At 49.1% G+C, this 20,442-nt stretch overlaps 3 protein-coding genes across 3 annotated transcripts; all 3 read left to right on the top strand.

The window, feature by feature from the left end:
* The first annotated feature begins 480 nt into the window (after positions 1-480).
* Positions 481-1,726, top strand: LOC146436827 (mas-related G-protein coupled receptor member H-like). Its single transcript, XM_085063926.1, has one exon. The coding sequence runs from the start codon at positions 481-483 to the stop codon at positions 1,402-1,404; it is 924 nt and encodes a 307-aa protein (XP_084920052.1). The 3' UTR covers positions 1,405-1,726.
* A 4,742-nt stretch (positions 1,727-6,468) lies between these two features.
* LOC146436826 (mas-related G-protein coupled receptor member X2-like) lies at positions 6,469-7,416 on the top strand. Its single transcript, XM_085063835.1, has one exon. The coding sequence runs from the start codon at positions 6,469-6,471 to the stop codon at positions 7,414-7,416; it is 948 nt and encodes a 315-aa protein (XP_084919961.1).
* A 2,682-nt stretch (positions 7,417-10,098) lies between these two features.
* LOC146436825 (mas-related G-protein coupled receptor member H-like) lies at positions 10,099-10,527 on the top strand. Its single transcript, XM_085063834.1, has one exon. The coding sequence runs from the start codon at positions 10,099-10,101 to the stop codon at positions 10,525-10,527; it is 429 nt and encodes a 142-aa protein (XP_084919960.1).
* Positions 10,528-20,442: the final 9,915 nt, after the last annotated feature.

Genomic DNA, 20,442 nt, shown 5'->3' with positions numbered 1-20,442 from the left:
TATCGACCTGGGAGGATCCACTTTACCATATGGATCCAAAAGGAGCAAGAGATGCCAGGAAGCAGCACTGATCTGGACAGACACCCTTTGCCTGCTGCTGCCCCACACTGAACAGGTCAGTGCAATGCTTTCCTTCCTCCCTACCCCACCTGCCTCTCCTCCAGCAGCTGCTCTGTTCCTGCCACCCTCTCCCAGTGACTGCAGTGTCCTCCCCAGCTCCTCCCTCCTCTGCCCTGAGCTTCTCTTCCGCGTCCCCTGCTGAACATCCCAACCCTCCCACCTCCCTCTCCCACCCTCACAATTTCCACCACCCTCCTCCCCTGCACATCTCACTTCTCTCCACTGAATCCTTCCTGCTGCAGGGAGCTGCTGAGGAGCTGCGTGGTCATTCCCAGGATTCTCCAAGCACTGATCACTGACTTCCCATCCACTCTGACCACAGCTGGGATCCATATCTCACTGCCTGCCCTGTGAACATCCATGGAGCTGAGCACCACATCCCAACCTTCCACTTCACCTACTGATGGAGATGATCTGTGTGGGATGGATGTCACCAACTTGGCCATAGATGGTGCCACACTGCTCATCTGCCTCTGTGGGCTGGCTGGGAATGGGGCTGTCATCTGGCTCCTTGGCTTCCGCATGCAAAGGAGCCCCATCACTGTCTACATCTTCCATCTGGCTGTCATCAACTTCCTGTTCCTCCTCTTTGTGGTCCCCTGCACTGTGCTCTCCCTGCAGGCAGATGTTGTCTGCTCGGCTGCCCCGTCCCTGCAGTACTTGATGTCATGTTTCCTGCTGTCCCTGTTCTCCTGCAACACAGGGATGTACCTGCTGATGGCCATCAGCATCGAGAGATTCATTTCCACCCTCTGCCCACTCCGGTGCCACTGCCACCGCCCCCAGTGCCTGTCAGAGGTGGTGAATGTCCTGATCGAGGTCCTCTCCATCGCTGTCATTGCCACAGTGGCTTCCCCATGCCTGACACACCAATACGAGCACTGTCGGGTGTCTCTCATCTCCATGTTTGCCATCAACCTCTTCCTCTTTGCCCCAGCCGTGGTCATTTCCAGCACAATCCTCTTCATCAAGGCCAAGTGTGGCTCCAAGCAGCAGCAACTCAAGAAGCTCAATATAGTTATCTTCCTCAGTGTGCTCTTCAGTCTCCCCTTTAGCCTCTGCAATTTCCTGCAGCAGCTCAGCTACACCATTGTGTCCTCCCAGGTTGCTTTCCTGCTCGCCTGCATCAACAGTGCCAGCAACCCCTTTATCTGCTTCTGCGTGGGGAGCTGGAGGAGACCCTGCTCCATGAGGTCACTCCAGCTCTCCCTCCAGAGGGTCTTGGGGGAGCCAGAAGAAGACACTGCCAGCAGCAATGATTCTGCCGTAGACGCAGCACTCTGAGCCTGTTGATCCCTTCCACTGAACTGCTGAAGGACCCTTGGACAGTGGCTGAGGGTTTCCTCGAGCCACCTGATGAAGAAATATCCAAAGGATCACCCTCCCGTGATGTAATCCTGCAGGAAATGACAGCAGGGGCATGTAGGAGGGATGCTCTGCAGGGAGCACATTAAAGCATGGCTTTCCTCTTCCCTCCCAGGTCCTAGAACATTATTCCCCCAAAGGGATCCTTCCTGACACAGCTGTAATTCCAAAAATGCCCCTGGCACCTGGTTCCTGCATCTCACTGCAGTCTGATATCAATAAACAGCATCCTGAACCCTGAGCTGCCTTCACCCCATCTGCCAGCACTTGCTGCCTTCCTCTGGCTCCTGCTGCCAGCCGGGAATGGGGGTGGAGGGAGGGAGGGAGGGAGGGAGGGGACACAGGCATGGCTTGTGCTCCCTGCAGCAAACATGATCCCGAGTGCCCAGAGCTGGGATGGCAGCGGCACAGCCGGCATGGGCAGGATGGCCCAGGGGCTCAGCATTCCCTTCCCAGCTGCTCTCTGAGTGGCACAGCAAAGATCTCCCTGAATGTCTTTTGTTTCTAGTGTTGTGAGCCAGGTGCAAAGGAACTCTTTTCCTTCAGAAATTCTTCCTCTGCCGTTTCTTTGGGTTCTCCCTCAGCAGACTCAGATGCTGCATCTGCAAGGGGAGTAGGTATCTGTGATCCTCAGTACAGCCACCCCCTTCCAGGAGCAGGTGACACCTCTGTTAATCACCACATTTTCCAAGGGGCATCACCTCTCCCTGTGGCTTCACTGAGGTCACCAGCCCCACCACAGCCGACACCTTCCCACTATGTCCCACCCCATTCCCACCAGCCCCACCATGTCCCACACGCCCATCCCAGCCTTCCATCGCACTCCCCCATGCAGCCCACACACCTCCAGTCCTTCCCATCTCTCCCATTCCCATCCCTGAGACTCCAGTCCCTCCCCATGGGATACTCACCCCAGGCTGCCCCATAAGGCTCTGGGGACTGTTTCTGGGACACCCCACTCCAGAGTTTCCCCCCTTGGTGTCCAGCCCCCCAGCCTCTTCTGGAAAGGAGCAAGCGGCAGCGGCAGGATAGATCCAGCAGCATTTATTGGGGTGGAGGAGCAGGAATGTCTGGGAGCAGCGGAGACACTGCCGGAGCTCCTGGCTGGAGCAGGGCAGGAGCGGGGCTGTGGGGCACTGCCCGGGGGAAGAGGGTCCTGAGGGTGGGGGGTCTGAAGGTTGTTGGAGGCAGTCAGGAGGGGTCTGGGGTTTGTTGGAGGGGTCAGGAGGGGTCTGGAGGTGGTCGGAGGGGTCTGGATGCTGCTGATCCCAAATATTCCCCCTGGAGGGCAGCAGAGCTCCATAGGTCATGCTTTATCTCTGCTTTATTTCCTCGGGAACTACTATCCAGCAGCGGTGACTGCCCATCCACCAGGGCGAAAACTAGATTACAATGCTTCAATTAACTGACAATCTTTTGCACTTTATTCTGACTTAATATCTGGTGCACAGATCACCTGTTGCAGAACCAAAACATGGATGACCTTTTTTGCAGCATCTTCAGATCTCCTGGCATCTAGCAAGCCCAAAGACAGATTCCCATTAGTGCTTTCTAAAGGTGTTTGAACACAGCCCAGGCATCATCAGTCCATACAATAAAATCTTTATGGGCAGTTATAAAAATCCATACAAAGGGTGGACTGGTAATCCCAAATTCCTGATCCACCACCCGGCCATTCCAAGCAAAACATGCAATTCTCTTACAGCTCATGGCTCCTGCTTAGTATCCTTTAGCCTTGGAGAATTTCAAAATCCAGGAAGCTCAGAGTCTTCTTCATCACTTGGGCCTTCTCTCCCAATCCCCTGTAATCATTTAATCTTCCAAAGTTTAACAATTCAACAGTTGGGTCTCAGCACTGTTCTTTAGTTTTGGTGGCCAGCAGAATATCATCAACATGTTGTAACAGAACATCTTGCAGTTTAAAGGTCTACTGTTCTTGTAATTCCTTTGCCAGTTGGTTCTCCAAAACTGTGGGGCTATTTCTAAATCCTTGTGGAAATACAGACTTACCTGTGGATTTTCCCATTTAAATGTGAATAGTTCCTGGTTGTCATGGCTTAGACATGTGCAGAAAAAGGCATCCTTTAAATCTCTTCCAGTGAACCATTAAAATATTTTTTTTCTTACTGGGGGATGTTTTTTGCATGATTATGAGTGTATATGAGTTAGCTACCATTCTATCTTATCAATTGCTAAAAATCCCTTTCAATATTTCAAATTTCAAGGATATTGGTCATGTCTTACCAGGCCTGTGTGTGATTTTAGTTTGATTCTTAGAAGTTCCACTCTTTGATTTCCCAGGAATCTCACTGGCCGACACAATGGAGATTACTGGATCCTTAATATTCCTTGGAGTAGGTTCAGATTGGGAAGTCAGTTCCTGTAACATAAAAATTGAACATATTTATTGATATGTTCATAAGCATATCATAAGCATTGAACATATTACACATATTTAGGGATTTCAGGGATTTCAATGTGAATTTAATTGGACTGAAAAGGGGCACGTTTCATGAGTACTGATGGCACTGACAACTGTGATAAAGTGATTCCTTAACTCCCCTTGCAGAGTATTTATTACTGAATAACCAGCTCCTGGCCCTACCAAAAATCCTGTTTTTCATTCCTCAGTTCCTCTGCTGGGGAAGAATCATCTGGTCCCTCTTCACAAATCCTCTGCTATTGCCCTGAGAGGGTTTGCAGAAATGCTGGGTTTTACCTGAGGACATTTGCCCTTCTATACTTTTTACAATATCCACGTTGATTTGTTCCCGCTTTTCCTAATAAAGCTCGAGGAACTCAAACACTTCTCCTGCCATGAGACTCTCCCTTGCCACCCAGTGGTGAGAGTCCTTTGCTGATTTCTTTCTGCTCTCATTTTCTATTTAGTTCTGTTTAGTTATTTCCTGCTTGGGTTTTTTTCTATTTTCAATTCATACATCCTATCCATGCAACAAAAAGGAGTTTACTCATATCAAAACACTCAAACCCCTCTGTTGTCTGGATTTTCTGGAGTTTTATTCTAATATCATCTGAGGACTGTCCTAGGAAAAGAGGAGCCAGGAGACTTTTACTCTCCTCCCAAACCTCCTCTTATATTTATTGCTTTCTTATCTAATCCTGCAGCTAGCCTTCTCACTCCTCTGCACAGGACTTTGCAACTCAATTTTAAAGCTTTTTTTCCTTAACCATCTAAATGCTTAGAGCAGACTTGTCCCATGCTACACACAAAACACCAACATTTAATCCTTTTCTCCATGTTGTTTTTCTCTAAAGGCAAACCAAAAGGATCCAAAGGTACTACAATCCCTTTGCTATTCACAGTGATTTTTCCAAGGGAAAAACATTTCAGCATCCATCAATTCATCCCATTTTGTCCTCAACACAAGAAGAACATCAGTTCTAAAAAATATTATTGTCTAAGGTACCATTTTGTGGCCACTTTTTCCCCAACTCTAATCCATACAAAGACTGCTGTTGATTAAAATATTAAATTAAATTCTCCCTGGCAGCAGTTCCACCAGAGGATCCACCAATCTTCCTTCAATGTTTCAATGTACATACAAGTGGTGTTTTTTTTTTTTAAATACCATCCCTTTTAATGCCTTTAGATTGACCTGAACCCATAATGACAGAATAACTGATTTAATTTCCAAAACGACCATGTTCCAACATAAAAAATAAGCCAAAACCGAAACAAAAAACAAAAAACAAAAAAACCCACCAAAACATCCGAAAAACAAAAGCAAAACAAAAAAAACCAAACCAACAATGCAGAACCAAAAACCAAGCCATGTTCCAAAATGCCAAAACAACTGCTTACAAAAATACCAAAAACCTGGGTTACCAAAGAAAAAAAAAACCACCTTACAAAACACCAAAAAACTAAGTTACAAAAAATTCGAAAACCACCGAGTATAAAAAAGACTAGTTTCAATATACCAAAATAATTTTGTTTCAAACTACCAGAATATCAAGTTCCAAATGAGCAAAATAAGCCAATATCAAAATATCAAATTCCAAAATACCACTTTTGGAAGGCATCTTATATGGGCAGGCTTCCCACACCGGAAAGAATGCCTCATTGTCAAAATGTCAAAACTGTGTCCCAGATAAATGCAGGTGAAGCACTGGTTTTCTCCAGGAAAGTCCACATGCTGACACACAATCTCTGGAGGAACAACCCAGGTTTCACATGAGATCAGGCAGTTCTCCCACCTGGTTTCACCAGAAATAATCCCAAAATGGGAAGGAATAAACATTCTAACACAATGTGAAACACTAGGAAGCAGGAATTCTTCACCTCTGAAGGACACATGGAAGGATTTCTCCTTGTTCTGTGTGCAGTGAGACTTTTCAACGGGGTTTTATCCATTATAACCAAACAGAAGCATTAAAACATGTCTCTTATCTGATACCTAAACATCTGTTTCCTAGAACTAATTTCCATTCATCCACCTCCTCCTGGAAATCCTTTAATGGTCCTAGAGGTTCATTAAGAGAGGTCTCTGGTGGTTGTATTCACTGAATGCTGCAATATTACAGGCGACCGTGCTTGAACTTTTCCTTTGGCCATGCGCTGTTGCTTCTTCTTACAGAACATGCCACAAAACCACTGGAAGCCTCCTTATCTGTTTCTCCACTGGTTCCAGTCACGTTTATCATCCTGTGTCCATACCTTTTCATTCTTTTATCTTTTTGGCCACTTCTTTGAAAACCTTCAGGGGAGCTGAATATTTTTATTTACTATGTTATTTGCCAATCCCCTGATAAATATCCAAACCGTCCCACCTCCCTCTCCCACCCCACTATTTCCACTGCCCTCCTGCCCTGCACATCTCACTGCTCTCCACTGAATCTTTCCTGCTGCAGGGAGCTGCTGAGGAGCTGCATGGTCTATTCTGGGATTCTCCAAGCACTGACTCCCCATCCACTCTGACCACAGCCAGGGGCCTCATCCCACCAGCTGCCCAGTGTCCATCCATGGAGGTGAGCACTGTGTCCCCACCTCCCCCATTACCCACTGAAGAAGATTCATGCGGGATTGATGCCACCAACGTGGGCATACACAGTGTCATGCTGCTCATCAGCCTCTGTGGGCTGGCTGGGAATGGGGCTGTCCTCTGGTTCCTCCACTTCAACCCCATCACCGACTTCCTCTTCTACCAGACCATCACTGACTTCCTCTTCCTTGTCTTCATGGTCCCCTCCACCCTGCTCTTCCTGCTGGAGGATGTGTCCTGCTCTGCTCTCGTGCCCCTGAAGTATTCAAGCTTGCTTCTCCAGCTGTCACTGTTCTGCTATGACTTGGGGCTGTTACAGCTGGCATTCATCATCATTGAGAGATGCAGGTCCATCCTCTGCCCACTTTGCTGCAGTTGCAAAGTGCCTGGGCACCTGTTTTGGGTGGTGATGAATGTCCTGTTCTGGGTCTTCTTCTTAACTATGATGGCTGTCACTCCCACAGTGAATTCCCTGTGCCAGTCACACGAGCAGGAGCACTGCCGGGTGGCTTTCATCTCTCTGTACACCCTGTACCTCATCCTCTTTGCTACAACCATGGTCCTTTCCAGCACAATCCTCTTCATTCATTTGAAGCATGGCTTCCAGCAGAAGCAACACCAGAGACTCCGTGTTGCCATCTTCTTCACTGTGGTCTTCAATCTACCCCTCAGCCTCTGGCATTTCCTGCAGCAGCTCGGCTACACCGTTGTGTCCTCCCAGGTTGTTTTACTGCTCACCTGCATCACCAGCACCATCAAACCCCTCATCTACTTCTTGATGGGGAGCTGGAAGAGACACTTTTCCATGGAAAGTTGCAGGAGGCACTTCTCCAAGCAGTGTCTAAGGGAGGTCCTGCAGAGGGTCTTTGAGGAGCGAGAAGAAAACACTCCCTGCAGCAATGGCGCTGCCATGAACACGGTGGTCTGAGCCTGTTGTTCCCCTGCACTGCTGAAGGACCTCAGGACAGTGGCTGAGGGTTTTCTTGAGCCACCTGATTAATAAATACCCACAGGATCACCCTCCCTGTGCTGCTGCATCCCCTTCCCCTTTCCAGGCTGCACTGGCATCTCAGAAATGCTCCTGAGGCCTCAGCCTTGAGGAGCAGCCCCTGGGCTCAGCTGCTCTGGAGCTGATCACAAACTCCGTCTGCTCCCAGGAAATGCTGCTCTCCAACAAGCTCCTGGCTTTTAGGAATACCCTTGGAAACTGGTTTTCTTGTCTGAATGGCGCAACATCCCTGTTCTTACACTCCCAAAGAAAGTGTCTGACCCGAAGTGTGGCCTGGTGAAACATGGTTGTGACTAAAGCCCATCTCTTGGGGCCTATAAACAGCAGTCCAAAAGGAGACCCTGGGAGCTCTCCTGGGCCCCAGCAGCACTGACCAGAGCCTCCCTCTCAGTGGGGCCTCCCCGAGCCAGGAACTCACTTGTTTGCTGCACTTGGGGGATCCCCAAACACCTATTGATCCTGGGCTGATCCCCACACTGCTCCAGGCTCAACCATTCATCCATTCTGCAGATGCAAAAGAATCCAGACTGAGCACTTCACTGCCTTTGAGGGGAATTTCTCTCAGGGGTATTTTCACCCTGCACTGACTCTTTCTGCCTGTGTGCACACATGTGTCCATCTGCTATGGAAATGTGGGAGAAATGCTGCTCTCTCAGGTGTTTAAGTACCTGAGATATGTGAGTAAATTAGGCATTTTAGGAAAGTGAAGGTGTAAGATTAAATGCTGTTTATTGTTATTCCTCTGTTGAATTGCTGAGTTTAAGGTATAAGTTCTGTTCTGTTTGCGTGCTGTTAAGCTTTTAGGCCATTTTCCTTTTTATCGTTACCCTCACTGTCCTTTTGTCACACACACACATGGATAGTTCTTTGTTGTGCTGTTCTTCAATATTAGATCCGGTTTTTACTGATATCCTTGCTGGTGGTTTTGTGCCTTCAGAAATTCTTCCTCTGCCCTGGCTTTGGCCTCTCCCCCAGCAGGCTCAGATGGTGCAGCTGCTAGGGGAGGGAGAGTCTGTGGTCCTCAGTACAGCCAGCCCCCTTTCAGGAGCAGGGTGACACCCCTGTTTATCACCACAGGCTCCACAGGGTATCACCCATCTCCCTGTGGCTTCACTGAGGTCACTGAGCTGGGGATGTTTACAGGGGCTCCAGGAACTGGAGAGGTACTTTGGACAAGGGCCTGCAGTGATGGGAAAAGGGGAAATGGCTTCCCACTGCCAGAGAACAGGATTAGATGGAATATTGGGAAGGAATTCTTCCCTGTGAGGGTGCTGAGACCCTGGCACAAGATCCCAGAGATGCTCTGGCTGCCCCAGGATCCCTGGCAGTGTTCCAGGCCAGGGTGGATGAGGTTTGGAGCAATCTGGTCTAGGGGAAGGTCTTGTTGCAGGCAAAGGTGTGGTAAAAACAACCACAAGAGGTCCCCAGACTTGGGAGGAGGAGGAGGAGCTGCTGGTGAAGGGCTGGAAAGGGGAACACAACATCCAAAATCTGGGGTCTAATACCTTCCATTGCATCATTAAGGACGTTAGCAATAATTAGTGTTGGTTCTAAGTGCTGATAACCTGGCTGCAAGGAACTCTTTGCTGCCCTTCCCTTGGGCTGTTAGAGTCTACATTACAGAGGAAAAACGGGAATTCTTGAGTCAGTTGTGCTTTCTTGGGCCCAGGGGAGGTTTCAGCAATGATCCCAGAGCTCTTCCCAGAAAGGGAGTTGTTTCTGAGAAGCACCCAGCTGCTTCCCCATCACTGCCAGCACTGCCAGCATACCAGCACCACCAGCATCCCTCTGCTGCTGGAGGGACCATGACCCCTCAGGGAACAGAAACGAGAAATGGTAGAAACCTGTAGGGATAAGGAAGGCAGATGGAAAATGAGACATTCTACAGGGAAGGAGTGTTTTGAATGAGGAGGAAATGAAAAGCCATTAGCAAAATTTTTCATTTGGAGTTTTTGATGCAAGTCAATTCCTTTGTGGGGAGAGAAAAAAACAAAACCAAGATAAATAACCCCAAGTAAATGGAGCTCTGACATAGCCAAAGATGCAATTTCCGAGTCTCCTGTGACTCCACCAAGTCTTGGAGAATGACACCAGCACAGGAGATAGATGTTTTCCTTTGTATTACTGACCTGGGAGGATCCACTTTACCATATGGATCCAAAAGGAGCAAGAGATGCCAGGAAGCAGCACTGATCTGGACAGACACCCTTTGCCTGCTGCTGCCCCACACTGAACAGGTCAGTGCAATGTTTTCCTTCCTCCCTACCCCACCTGCCTCTCCTCCAGCAGCTGCTCTGTTCCTGCCACCCTCTCCCGGTGACTGCAGTGTCCTCCCCAGCTCCTCCCTCCTCTGCCCTGAGCTTCCCTTCCACATCTCCTGCTGAACATCCCAATCCTCCCACCTCCCTCATAATTTCCACCATTTCCACTGCCCTCCTCCCCTGCACATCTCACTTCTCTCCAGTGAATCCTTCCTGCTGCAGGGAGCTGCTGAGGAGCTGCATGGTCCATCCCTGAATTCTCCAAGCACTGACTCCTCATCCACTCTGACCACAGCCAGGGGTCCACATCCCACTGCCTGCCCAGTGTCCATCCACGAACATGAGAACCTTGTCCTCACCTCCTGCCTCACTCACCAAAGAACAGTATGTGTGTCCCCATCATGACACCCTAGTGGCCATAGACACTGTCACACTGCTCATCAGCCTCTGTGGGCTGGCTGGGAATGGGGTTGTCCTCTCCCTCCTTGGATCCTCCATCCGCAGGAAGCCCATCACTGTCTACATCTTCCACCTGGCAATCATTGACTTCGCCTTTCTCCTCCTCATTGTCATCTCCACCCTGCTCTACCTGATGAAGGTTGCGTCCTGCTCTGAAGTCATGCCAATGAAGTACGAGAGGTTGCTTTCCCAGATATTTCTGTTCTTCTACAACCTGGGGCTGTACCTGCTGGCAGCCATCAGCTTCAACAGGTGCAGGTCCACCTTCTGCCCACTCCGGTGCCACTGCCGCGCCAGTCAATGGTGGTGAGTGCCATGCAAGGAGCCATCTCCATCACTGTCATTCCCACGCTGACTTCCCTGTTCCAGAAGCCTGAAGATGATGATTTCCTTGTGATTCTCATCTTCATGTACATCGTAGGTGTTCCCCTCTTGGCTTCAACCATGGTCATGTCCAGCACAACTCTCTTCATTAAGGCCAAGCATGACTCCCAGCAGCAGCAACACAAGAGGCTCGACATTGTTATTTTCCTCGTAATGCTCTCTGCTCTCCCTCCCAGCCTCTGTGATTTACTGTCTCTCTTCAGTAATTATATCTTCATCCATTTTGTTTTCCTGTCCACCTGCATCCACTGCAGCATCAAACCCTTCATCTACTTCTCCGTGGGGAGCTGTGGGAGGCACTGCTCTGTGGGGTCCCCCAGGCTCTCCCTCCAGAGGGTCTTGGAGGAGACAGAAGAAAACTCTGCCGGCAGCAAAGATTCTGTCATGGACACAGCGGTCTGAGCCTGTTGATGCCTTCCACTGCACTGCAGAAGGACCCCAACACAGTGGCTGAGGGTTTCCTTAAGTTACCTGATAAAAAAATATCCATAGCATCACCCTCCTGCGATGTAATCCTGCAGGAGAAGACAGCAGGAGTGTGTGGGAGGGATGCTCTGTTGGGAGCACAATGGAGCATGGCTTTTCTTCCCCCTTGAGGGTCCTAAACACTATTCCCCCAACAGGAACCTTCCCCATGCAACTGTGATCCCAAAAATGCCCCTGGCACTTGGTTCCTTCATCCCACTGCGGTCTGATATCAATAAACAGCATCCTGAACCCTGAGCTGCCTTCACCCCATCTGCCAGCGCTTGCTGCCTTCCTCTGGCTCCTGCTGCCAGCCGGGAATGGGGGTGGAGGGAGGGAGGGAGGGAGGGGACACAGGCATGGCTTGTGCTCCCTGCAGCAAACATGATCCCGAGTGCCCAGAGCTGGGATGGCAGCGGCACAGCCGGCATGGGCAGGATGGCCCAGGGGCTCAGCATTCCCTTCCCAGCTGCTCTCTGAGTGGCACAGCGAAGATCTCCCTGAATGTCTTTTGTTTCTAGTGTTGTGAGCCAGGTGCAAAGGAACTCTTTTCCTTCAGAAATTCTTCCTCTGCCGTTTCTTTGGGTTCTCCCTCAGCAGACTCAGATGCTGTATCTGCAAGGGGAGTAGGCATCTGTGATCCTCAGTACAGCCGCCCCCTTCCAGGAGCAGGGTGACACCTCTGTTTATCACCACATTTTCCAAGGGGCATCACCTCTCCCCCTGTGGCTTCACTGAGGTCACCAGCCCCACCACAGCCCACACCTTCCCACTATGTCCCACGCCCCCATCCCAACCTTCCATCCCACTCCCCCATGCAGCCCACACACCTCCAGTCTTTCCCATCTCTCCCATTTCCAGCCCTGAGACTCCAGTCCCTCCCCATGGGATGCTCACCCCAGTCTGCCCCATAAGGCTCTGGGGACTGTTTCTGGGACACCCCTCTCCAGAGTTTCCCCCCTTGGTGTCCAGCCCCCCAGTCTCTCATGGAAAGGAGCAAGAGGCAGCGGCAGGATGGATCCAGCAGCATTTATTGGGGTGGAGGAGCAGGAATGGCCGGGAGCAGCGGAGACACTGCCGGAGCTCCCGGCTGGAGCGGGGCAGGAGCGGGGCTGTGGGGCACTGCCCGGGGGAAGAGGGTCCTGAGGGTGGGGGGTCTGAAGGGAATCAGGGGGAGATGGGAGGGGTCTGGGGTTTGTTGGAGGGGTCAGGAGGGGTCTGGAGGTGGTCAGAGCGGGTCTGGATGCTGCTGATTCCAATGTTCCTCCTGGAGGGCTGTAGAGCTCTATAGGTCATGCTCTATTACTACTTTATTTCCTTGGGAACTATTGTCCAGTTGGGCTGACTGCTCATCTGTAAGTGTCGATCAAAGAATCGAGTTCTGTCTCAACATTTCTCTTCAAAAACCACAGGTGTAGGACTTACACAGAGAATGCTTTGTGTGTCCCAAATATGGTATGGAACGAGTTCTTTGCACCTGCCAAAAGCTCGTACAGAAAAAGGCCTTGTGCTGCCTGTCGCTGTTGAGCCGCTAGGAGAGAAAAAAGACCCGGATTCTCAGCGTAGCATAAAAAAGAGAACTTTTATTATTTGATTCCAACTTATATAGATTCTTAAGAGGTCACTTAGATTGGTCAGCCAGAAACCTCCCCCTAGGCCTGATTGGCCAGGCCTGAACTGTCCAAATCTCGAGACACCATTTTTAACTACATCCAAACTTTATCTTTGTTTATAAAACACAGGAAGAATTCTCATGGGAAAGACCTGTGCTAGCCACAGCTGCCAAAGCTGGTATGTGAGGTAGGCTTTAAACCTGTTGCCCTGACACCCGTTATTCACTATTGTGAAAAACCTGCCTCCATCGCCAACCGTGCCTCGGACACTCCTCTCTTGGCATGTGTGGCCTGCCAAGTGGAGTTTGGCATACCTCCACAAGAATTAAGGCAGAGCAAAGGTGGGTTGCAAGGAGGGACCAGGTGTATGGACTAGCACAAAAGACAGGTGGATCTCTCCCTTTTCTCTGTATGTGGTGATCCTTTTGATATGATCAAATTCACAAGCCGGCATTTTTAGAAATATAATATTGAACATTTATTAGGAGAACAAAGACTTACTGCCGGGCGTGAGGGGCAGGTTTGCCTTTTTCTTAGTCCCACGCCCTATTCATTTTAATGTGTGCTTAAGTACTGTCTGTAACTGTTACATATTCATCCTTCTGGTTTGGCTCAGGGTTGAAGGCTGAAGTCTTCTGTAGCTCTAATTCAACTTGTGGCTGACAGCTTCTCAGGGAGGTGTGAATAGAGATAACAGACTTCCTGGTATGCATGAGGTCTGTTTCTTTTTATTCCTTCAGGGCGTCTTGATCTCTGGCTTTGTGGCTTATCAGCCTAAAAGACATCTATTACCGTGTATTTCTTACCACATTTCTAGCATATTACAAATATTACATGGTTATAATTCACTCTAACTTTGTTTCTACTTAACTATATTTTATCCTAGTGCTACTTTACACAGTACCTTATCCCTTGTAAATGTTAAATTCATATATGTGAAAGCCAACATTCGCTATTCATTCATTTATCACAATCCCTCCTTTTTATTTTCTTTTCTTTTTTTTCTTTTTTTTCTTTTTTTTTATTTATGTTGGCTTGAACCATAATTTTTATTCAAACTTCATTATTACACTCGAAGCTTTTACAGATTAACTGGGCTTCTTCAAGAGGGTCTCTGATGCTTTTTTGTTTCTCCAGGACCATTATGCTTTGGGCATGTCCAGAAGCAGCTTGTCTTGGGTCTGTGGGCATGGTGACTAACTGCATACCTTGGACAACACTTGTGATTAGCCAGAAAAAACAGGGAGTTAAACAAGGAAAGAATACTAACCCAGCAATTGCATACAAAGGGAAAATACCTAGTCTCTTCCATCAAGCCATTCCTAAGAATTTATCCCACTAATTAATTTCTAGTACTGTTTCCCATTTTTGAACTGGTACATGAGCAATCTTTTGTATGTCTGTGGCAATATCAAGTATAGCTTGACTGTTACGAGTTATTTGCAGGCAACAATTGGAGGAATTAAATTTCCCACATACTCTTCCTTCTTCTGCTAACAGATAGTCAATGGCTAAACGGTTTTGGTAAGTCATGGCACTGGTTTGGGATAGCTGCTCCATGACTAATGCTAAAGCTGAGGCTGTTTTGTTGCTAATAATTTTGACCACCACTTGGAGTCTTATTATCCCATTTAGCATATAAATGTGCAATGTTTGCCTTCTGTTTTAAAGTTTTTAAAACTTTAAAGTTCTGTATCCCCAGGATCCATCTTGAGCCCAGGTGAGTGGGCCATAATATTCTATTATTCTTTCAGGTGGCCACTCATTATTTTTCCACCTTTGAGTGCCCCCCACCTTGTCACTCACTTTCGGATGCTTTCTATTGAACTCCGTTTTGGTCTTTGTAAGTCCTCATAAACTGGAAAACCTAGATGTTTTTCCTACTGCCTTCGGCAATAAAAAAATCCTGGCGGAATGGTTCCAATTGTACAGACTCATCTCTAATCTTTGGGCAGTCTAGTATAAGCTTTTCTTCCACAAATCCGAAAGAGTCCATCTGGGGCATCCCACAGCATAGTAACACTGCTACTATGGTTCCAGTAATTATGTAATTCTGTCCTGCCTGCAAAAGGACTGATAAAGGTCATTATTGCTACTGTTACACCAGAATAAGGTTTTTTAGGGTGCTACAACTTTCACTTGGCTGAGTACTCAGTTTCCAATAGCCCTTAGGGGTTTCTGGTGACCACCAATGGTGGGACACATTTGTGAACAGGGTTCATTTACATGAGGTTATTCCTACCCAGGTTTTGTATATTGCTCAACCCTCTCTCCCAATGCATTTCTCGCCCATTACTCCTGAATTCAGCATCCACCCTTCAGGGCGTTGTTCTTTAGATATTCTGGTTTTATTCTACAACAGAATTTCAGGGACACTTAGGTTAATTCCCCTCCAGGGCCACAGCTCAGTTGTCAAAGCACCTCCACATATCCAGCAGTTGCTGACATTTAGAGCTTGTGCTATTCGTTCCATTAGATCCATAGATTTTTGCCTCAGGGTGGAATAGGAAGTGTTTCTTTTAGCTGTTCTTTAACTTTTTTATAGAGGGAGTCTGAGGAAGTTAAGGGTGTCTGGGTCTGTCTTGGGATGCTTTCAAGAGTCTGTATTCGCTGCTCTATTAGTTCCTTTTTAGTTCTGTTTTGTGCACCCCCTCGGTCTGAAATGCTCCACATTCCTGCTTTGGCAAAACAAACATACTGTCTTTTCAGACACAGCAGCCTAAGGTGATGTCCCCCTGAGGATTTTAATTTGACTACCCATAGTGAGTGTTTTCAATAATTACAAGTTTCCAGGGATGCTTCATAATAGCACATGTTATTTACTATTGTGTGTCAGGTTAGATAAGAAGCATGACTGCCCCATCACATAAGGGAGTTACACTTGGTGCAGGGGTTTGTTGGATTTGCGTTGCCTGGGGTTACCCATGTGAGGATACATACGATAATTATAATTGCCAAAGTTGTAGTTGGAGATTTGGTATGGCATACAGCCCCTTGTCTCATGCCCCCTGAGGTTGCTGCTCGTGGCTGGACCATACCTGAGGCAGGTGCAGAGGCTAAGCTGGGCTTGCCCTCCTTACACCGCTTGTTTCATTTCCATGCCAATTGTACTGCACACAAGCATAATGTTTGGTCCCATTTTTCCTCAGGAATTTCCCAAATTTCAGATACGAGTAACTCCCACCCACACAGAATTTGTTCTACTGCCGTATTTTCTTGGTCTCTTTGTTCTTTATTATTTTTGCAGTTCAGACAGAGGGGATGTTTCCTCACTGAAGAGCAATACCATTTACTCGAGCATTCAATACATTTGCATAGCACCCATGCTTGATGATTTAGATGGGGGTGTTTTAGACAAGGAAGCCACATATTTTGTGTTGTTTGGTTGATAATGATCTCCTGCTGCCTCTTGAGAGTTTACATTATTCTTATGCTAATAGTGCCAAGTATCTAGCCAGCTGTTAGGCCAGTGTTTTTTCCTTTTTTACCCAGGATATTGTGGTTTCCCACTCTGTTTTTGCTGTTTACCACCCAGTGGGTATGGCTAATTCCCACCCACAAATCAGGGTTACAATCTCAGTTCGCCGCCAGCGATCACGGGATCCACTCAGGTAGTTGGAATTACGGCGGCATGGCAGGCACCAGGGTTGTCATTTATGGGCTATACAATACCAATTTTGTTCTTCACAGCTTGTATGCTTATACTCGACCCAGCTACAGTGTCTGCTATTTGGATGAACTAAACAAGGTATGTGAGCTGGTACAGGTGAGAAAGGAGTGGTCAAATAGAAAACCCAAATCTATTTGCACTTCAACCATCCTTGTTTCTTTGAGCTTTTGCCCCTTCCACCAGCATGGCCCTGTCTGGGCTGAAGGCTGATAACAGTTCTGGCCTTGTGGATTCCCTTAATCTTATCAAGATAAAAGGAGGCAAAAGTAATCCTTTTGCCATTGAGCACAAGAGATCGCTAATAATATTAATGACTTACGGGAAGGAATTTGTATAACCACTCCTATCCTGGGGAATGCGATGAATATTCATTAATTTTACCTATAACACTGTGCCTTTGGAGGTACTGGTGTGTGTGTGTTTGGTGGAGAAAATTCCCCCACACCTGGTGCATTGAATAAAGCAAATACCCACTTCTCTGACAGTCTCTGAAGTGTTTCTGGGCTCGATTGGGGAGAATCACTGGGAGTACTGGTGAGGGAGGGGGCTGTTCCTGGTGACCTGAAACTTGGCTCCTGCTGTGTGCCAGGGGCTTTCTGGCTGCTGGGCTGGGGGAACACCCTCTCTGAGCTCTGTGACACCCCCAGCCCCACATCCCCTCCTTCCCACAGCTCCTCCCAGACAGCATTTGCTACAGATAGATCCCCTGCTACCATCCCTTGGCCAGGGGCCTCGTGGCTCATGCCAGACCCTCCTTCTTCCCCAGAGAGCCTCCTCCTGGGTGAGGGAGCCCCCCACAGCCCAGAACTCTCCAGCACAGCCCCCTCGAGCCAGGCCTCCATCTCAGTCCCAGGTGCCCTTAGTCAAGGGGGATGGGCAGCTGTTTTGGTCACAGTGACTACAAATAAATGGAGTTTCAAAGCTCTGACAAGAGGAAAAGTGTCAGCAAAACCTCAGCTCTGGGAATGGGGAGAGCACACTGCAGGCTGCTCAGGGAAATGGGAAGCAAGGTCTCCAGGGAAAATGTTTTTGCACCTGCTGGGGTCCAACAGTGCTGCTCACTTTTGAAACGTCACCTCCCAAGGGCATAGGAGCAGGCAATTCCCAAATGTCAGAAGACATCCAGGCAGAAGGCTGGCTTGCCTGAGCAAACATCTTCTCTGGGAAAGAAGATGGAAAAGGAAGCTGTGTACTCAGTTGACTCCAGGTCAGCAGAAGAATACAGAGATGCTGATTGCAAGTGTAGGGAGCAATGTGATGTGGTGAAAGCTCAGCTGGAGATTAAGGTGGCTACAAATGTGGGGCACGATAAAAGAGTATTCTTGAATATATTAATGGCAAAAACATTGTGGAAATAACATCAGCACCTTCCAGGGTGTGGAGAGTCACCTCACAAACAGGGACAGAGACACAGTACAGGTGTTTCATGCATTCTTTGCCTCTGTCTTCAACACTCACTCCACCCGTCCCAGTGAAAAACATGGATTAACGCATTGGACACTTCAGAGCCCAGAACAGTGCAAGCCCTGCTCAGCAACAATGTGCTATCCACCACATATCCCCGTGCTATCCACCACATTCCCATCCTGAATCCAAACCCAGCTCTGTGCCACTTACTGAGTAGAAAGGAACCCTATCCCAGTCAAATCCAGACCAGTGCAAACACTCACACAGCTCTTGGGAGAAATCCTAATTTATTTAACACCTCCTGCTCCTCAGATCTGACCTGCTACCACATACACATTCCTCATGTTTGGTGGCCGTCTTGGGGCAGCTTCCCGGAGATGGAGGAACCTCCTGGGTCTCTTGGGGCTCGTCTCTGCCACCAAGCAAGGAGTGTTCCCAGTTGGCACAGCTGGCACAGCGTCCTGGGAGCTGTGGGGTGACAGCTGGGGGCTCCAGAATACTTGCTGCTGCACCACTTGCTCCTCCTGAGAATGCTTCACAGGATCAGGCTGTGCTGCCATTTCTCCTTCAGGGCTTTCCCAGGCCACGTCAGTGCTGAGGAATGCGCTGGGGTGGTTGATGTCCTTGGCTCCAAGGGAGCTGGCAGAGCTGTCCATGGAGTAACTGCTGTACTCAGACCAGCAGGTCTCACTGAGCCTCGGGGAGGGAGGAAGGCTTTGATGACTGAGGCTCTCTGAGGGAACGGAGGCTCCTGGAAGATGCTGATTTTCCAAGGGCTGAAGGTTTTCATAAACGGGGAAGCTTTCAGACAGAGGGAGGACCTCAGAGGGCTGGAAGCTGTCGGAGGGTGTGGAAGGTCTTGAAAGGTCGAGGCTCTCAGAAGGTTGCAGGCTCTCACAGACGGGGAGGCTCTCGGTGGGAAGAAGGCTCTCGGAATCAGGGAGGTTTTCAGAGGGAAGAAGGTTCTTGGAATCGGAGAGGCTCTCGAAGGGATGCAGGTTGTCGCAGACAGGGAAGTTCTCAGCGGGAAGAAGGTTCTCGGAGACGGGGAGGCTCTCAGGGGGAATAAGGTTCTCGATGACAGGGAGGTTCTCAGAAGGAAGAAGGTTCTTGATGACAGGGAGGTTCTCAGAGGGAACAAGGTTCTCGGAGATGGGGAGGCTCTCAGAGGAAGGCAGGCTGTAGGCAGGAGGGAGGCTCTTGGCAGGCTGGAAGCTTTCACAGAGAACAGAAGCTCTTGGAAGGTCAGTTCCTTCAGAGCAACACACATTCTCTGAGATAGGCAGCCTCTCAGAGGGAGAGAGCCCCTTGGAAGGAGGGAGGCTGCCAGATTGCTGGAAGCTGTCCCAGAGAACGGAAGCTCTTGGAAGGTCAATTCCTTCAGAGCAACACATGTTCTCTGAGATAGGCAGCCTCTCAGGGGGAGAGAGCCCCTTGGAAGGAGGGAGGCTCTCAGATTGCTGAATGCTGTCCCAGAGAACGGAAGCTCTTGGAAGGTCAATTCCTTCAGAGCAACACATGTTCTCTGAGACAGAGAGGCTCTCAGCAGGAGAGAACCCCTTGGAAGGAGGGAGGTTCTCGGAGGGCTGGAGCTTCTCGCATGGCTGGAGGCTGTCAGAGGCAGTGGAGGCTCCCGGCAGGATGGCAGATCTCTGACAGCCTGATGTTCTCTTGTGGGTGAAGGATCTCCGATGGAAGGAAATCCTTGAAAGGGTGGGAGCTCTCCCAGGGATGCAGATCCTAGGTGTGAGCAGCCTCTTGAAGCAACGGAGGCTTCTGGAGGAGCTGCACGAGCCACAGCAGGGCAGGTGGCCTCGCTTCACCAGCTTCTCCAGTTGTGCCCACAACACCTTCCACATCCCAGAATAAAGTGGCTCACGTGTCCCATTGCATGCCCACAGCAACAGCATCATTTCCTGCAGCTGCTGGGCCACAGCCAGGCAGGGGCCACAGCTGCAGGGGCTGTCCAGGGGGCTGGTGGGAGCACGTGGCCGCTTGCCAGGGGTCACCCGAGGCCTGGAGCACCTGGGAGCCACAGGGGCTCCTCGGCTCCTCCGTGAGCCTCTGGGCAGAACCCCAGCATGCTTACGATTCTTTACGACACTTCCATGCTGCCTCCATGGCATCCAGTGGCCAACGGCCCACCAGATAGCCACAGCAGCCAGCAGCAGGAAAAGTGCAGACATGACGACACCGACGGCGCTCATGGCTCCAGGGCGTAGCATCGCGACTGCACTGGCAGCTGCGCCTGCTGGCCCCTCTTATATAGCTGAGGCACGGCTTTGTGACCTCACAGTGCCGTGGGCCAGCAGAGCCCTGTGAAATCACAGCCTTGCCTCACACCAGTCAGAATTTGCCCGTGAGATTTTGCATACGCAATGAAACCCACAGTGAAAGCCAAGATGATAATCAATGAAAGAAAATATTCTGGACACAAGGAGAAGATGTTCTTTTTATGGAACATGAAGTGTGTGCAAGAATGAACTTGCATATAATATGTAGCCAGCTATACTTTTGCTTGTATGGCTAAATGTATTGTTGCCTGGATGGTCATTGTTTGTTTGACTGCCTTGTCATTGTTTGCTAGCAGCCAATCTTAATAAGCATGGTAACCGTGAAGAAGTATAAGAGCAGCAGCAGAGAATAATAAAAAACCTTTACTTCTTATGGCTCTGGATTACAAGTG

This window comes from Lichenostomus cassidix, chromosome 5, assembly GCF_008360975.1.
Source record: "Lichenostomus cassidix isolate B80296 chromosome 5, HeHo_3.0, whole genome shotgun sequence".
NCBI classification, from domain to species: domain Eukaryota; kingdom Metazoa; phylum Chordata; class Aves; order Passeriformes; family Meliphagidae; genus Lichenostomus; species Lichenostomus cassidix.
This window is presented reverse-complemented; position numbering and strand designations above follow the sequence as displayed.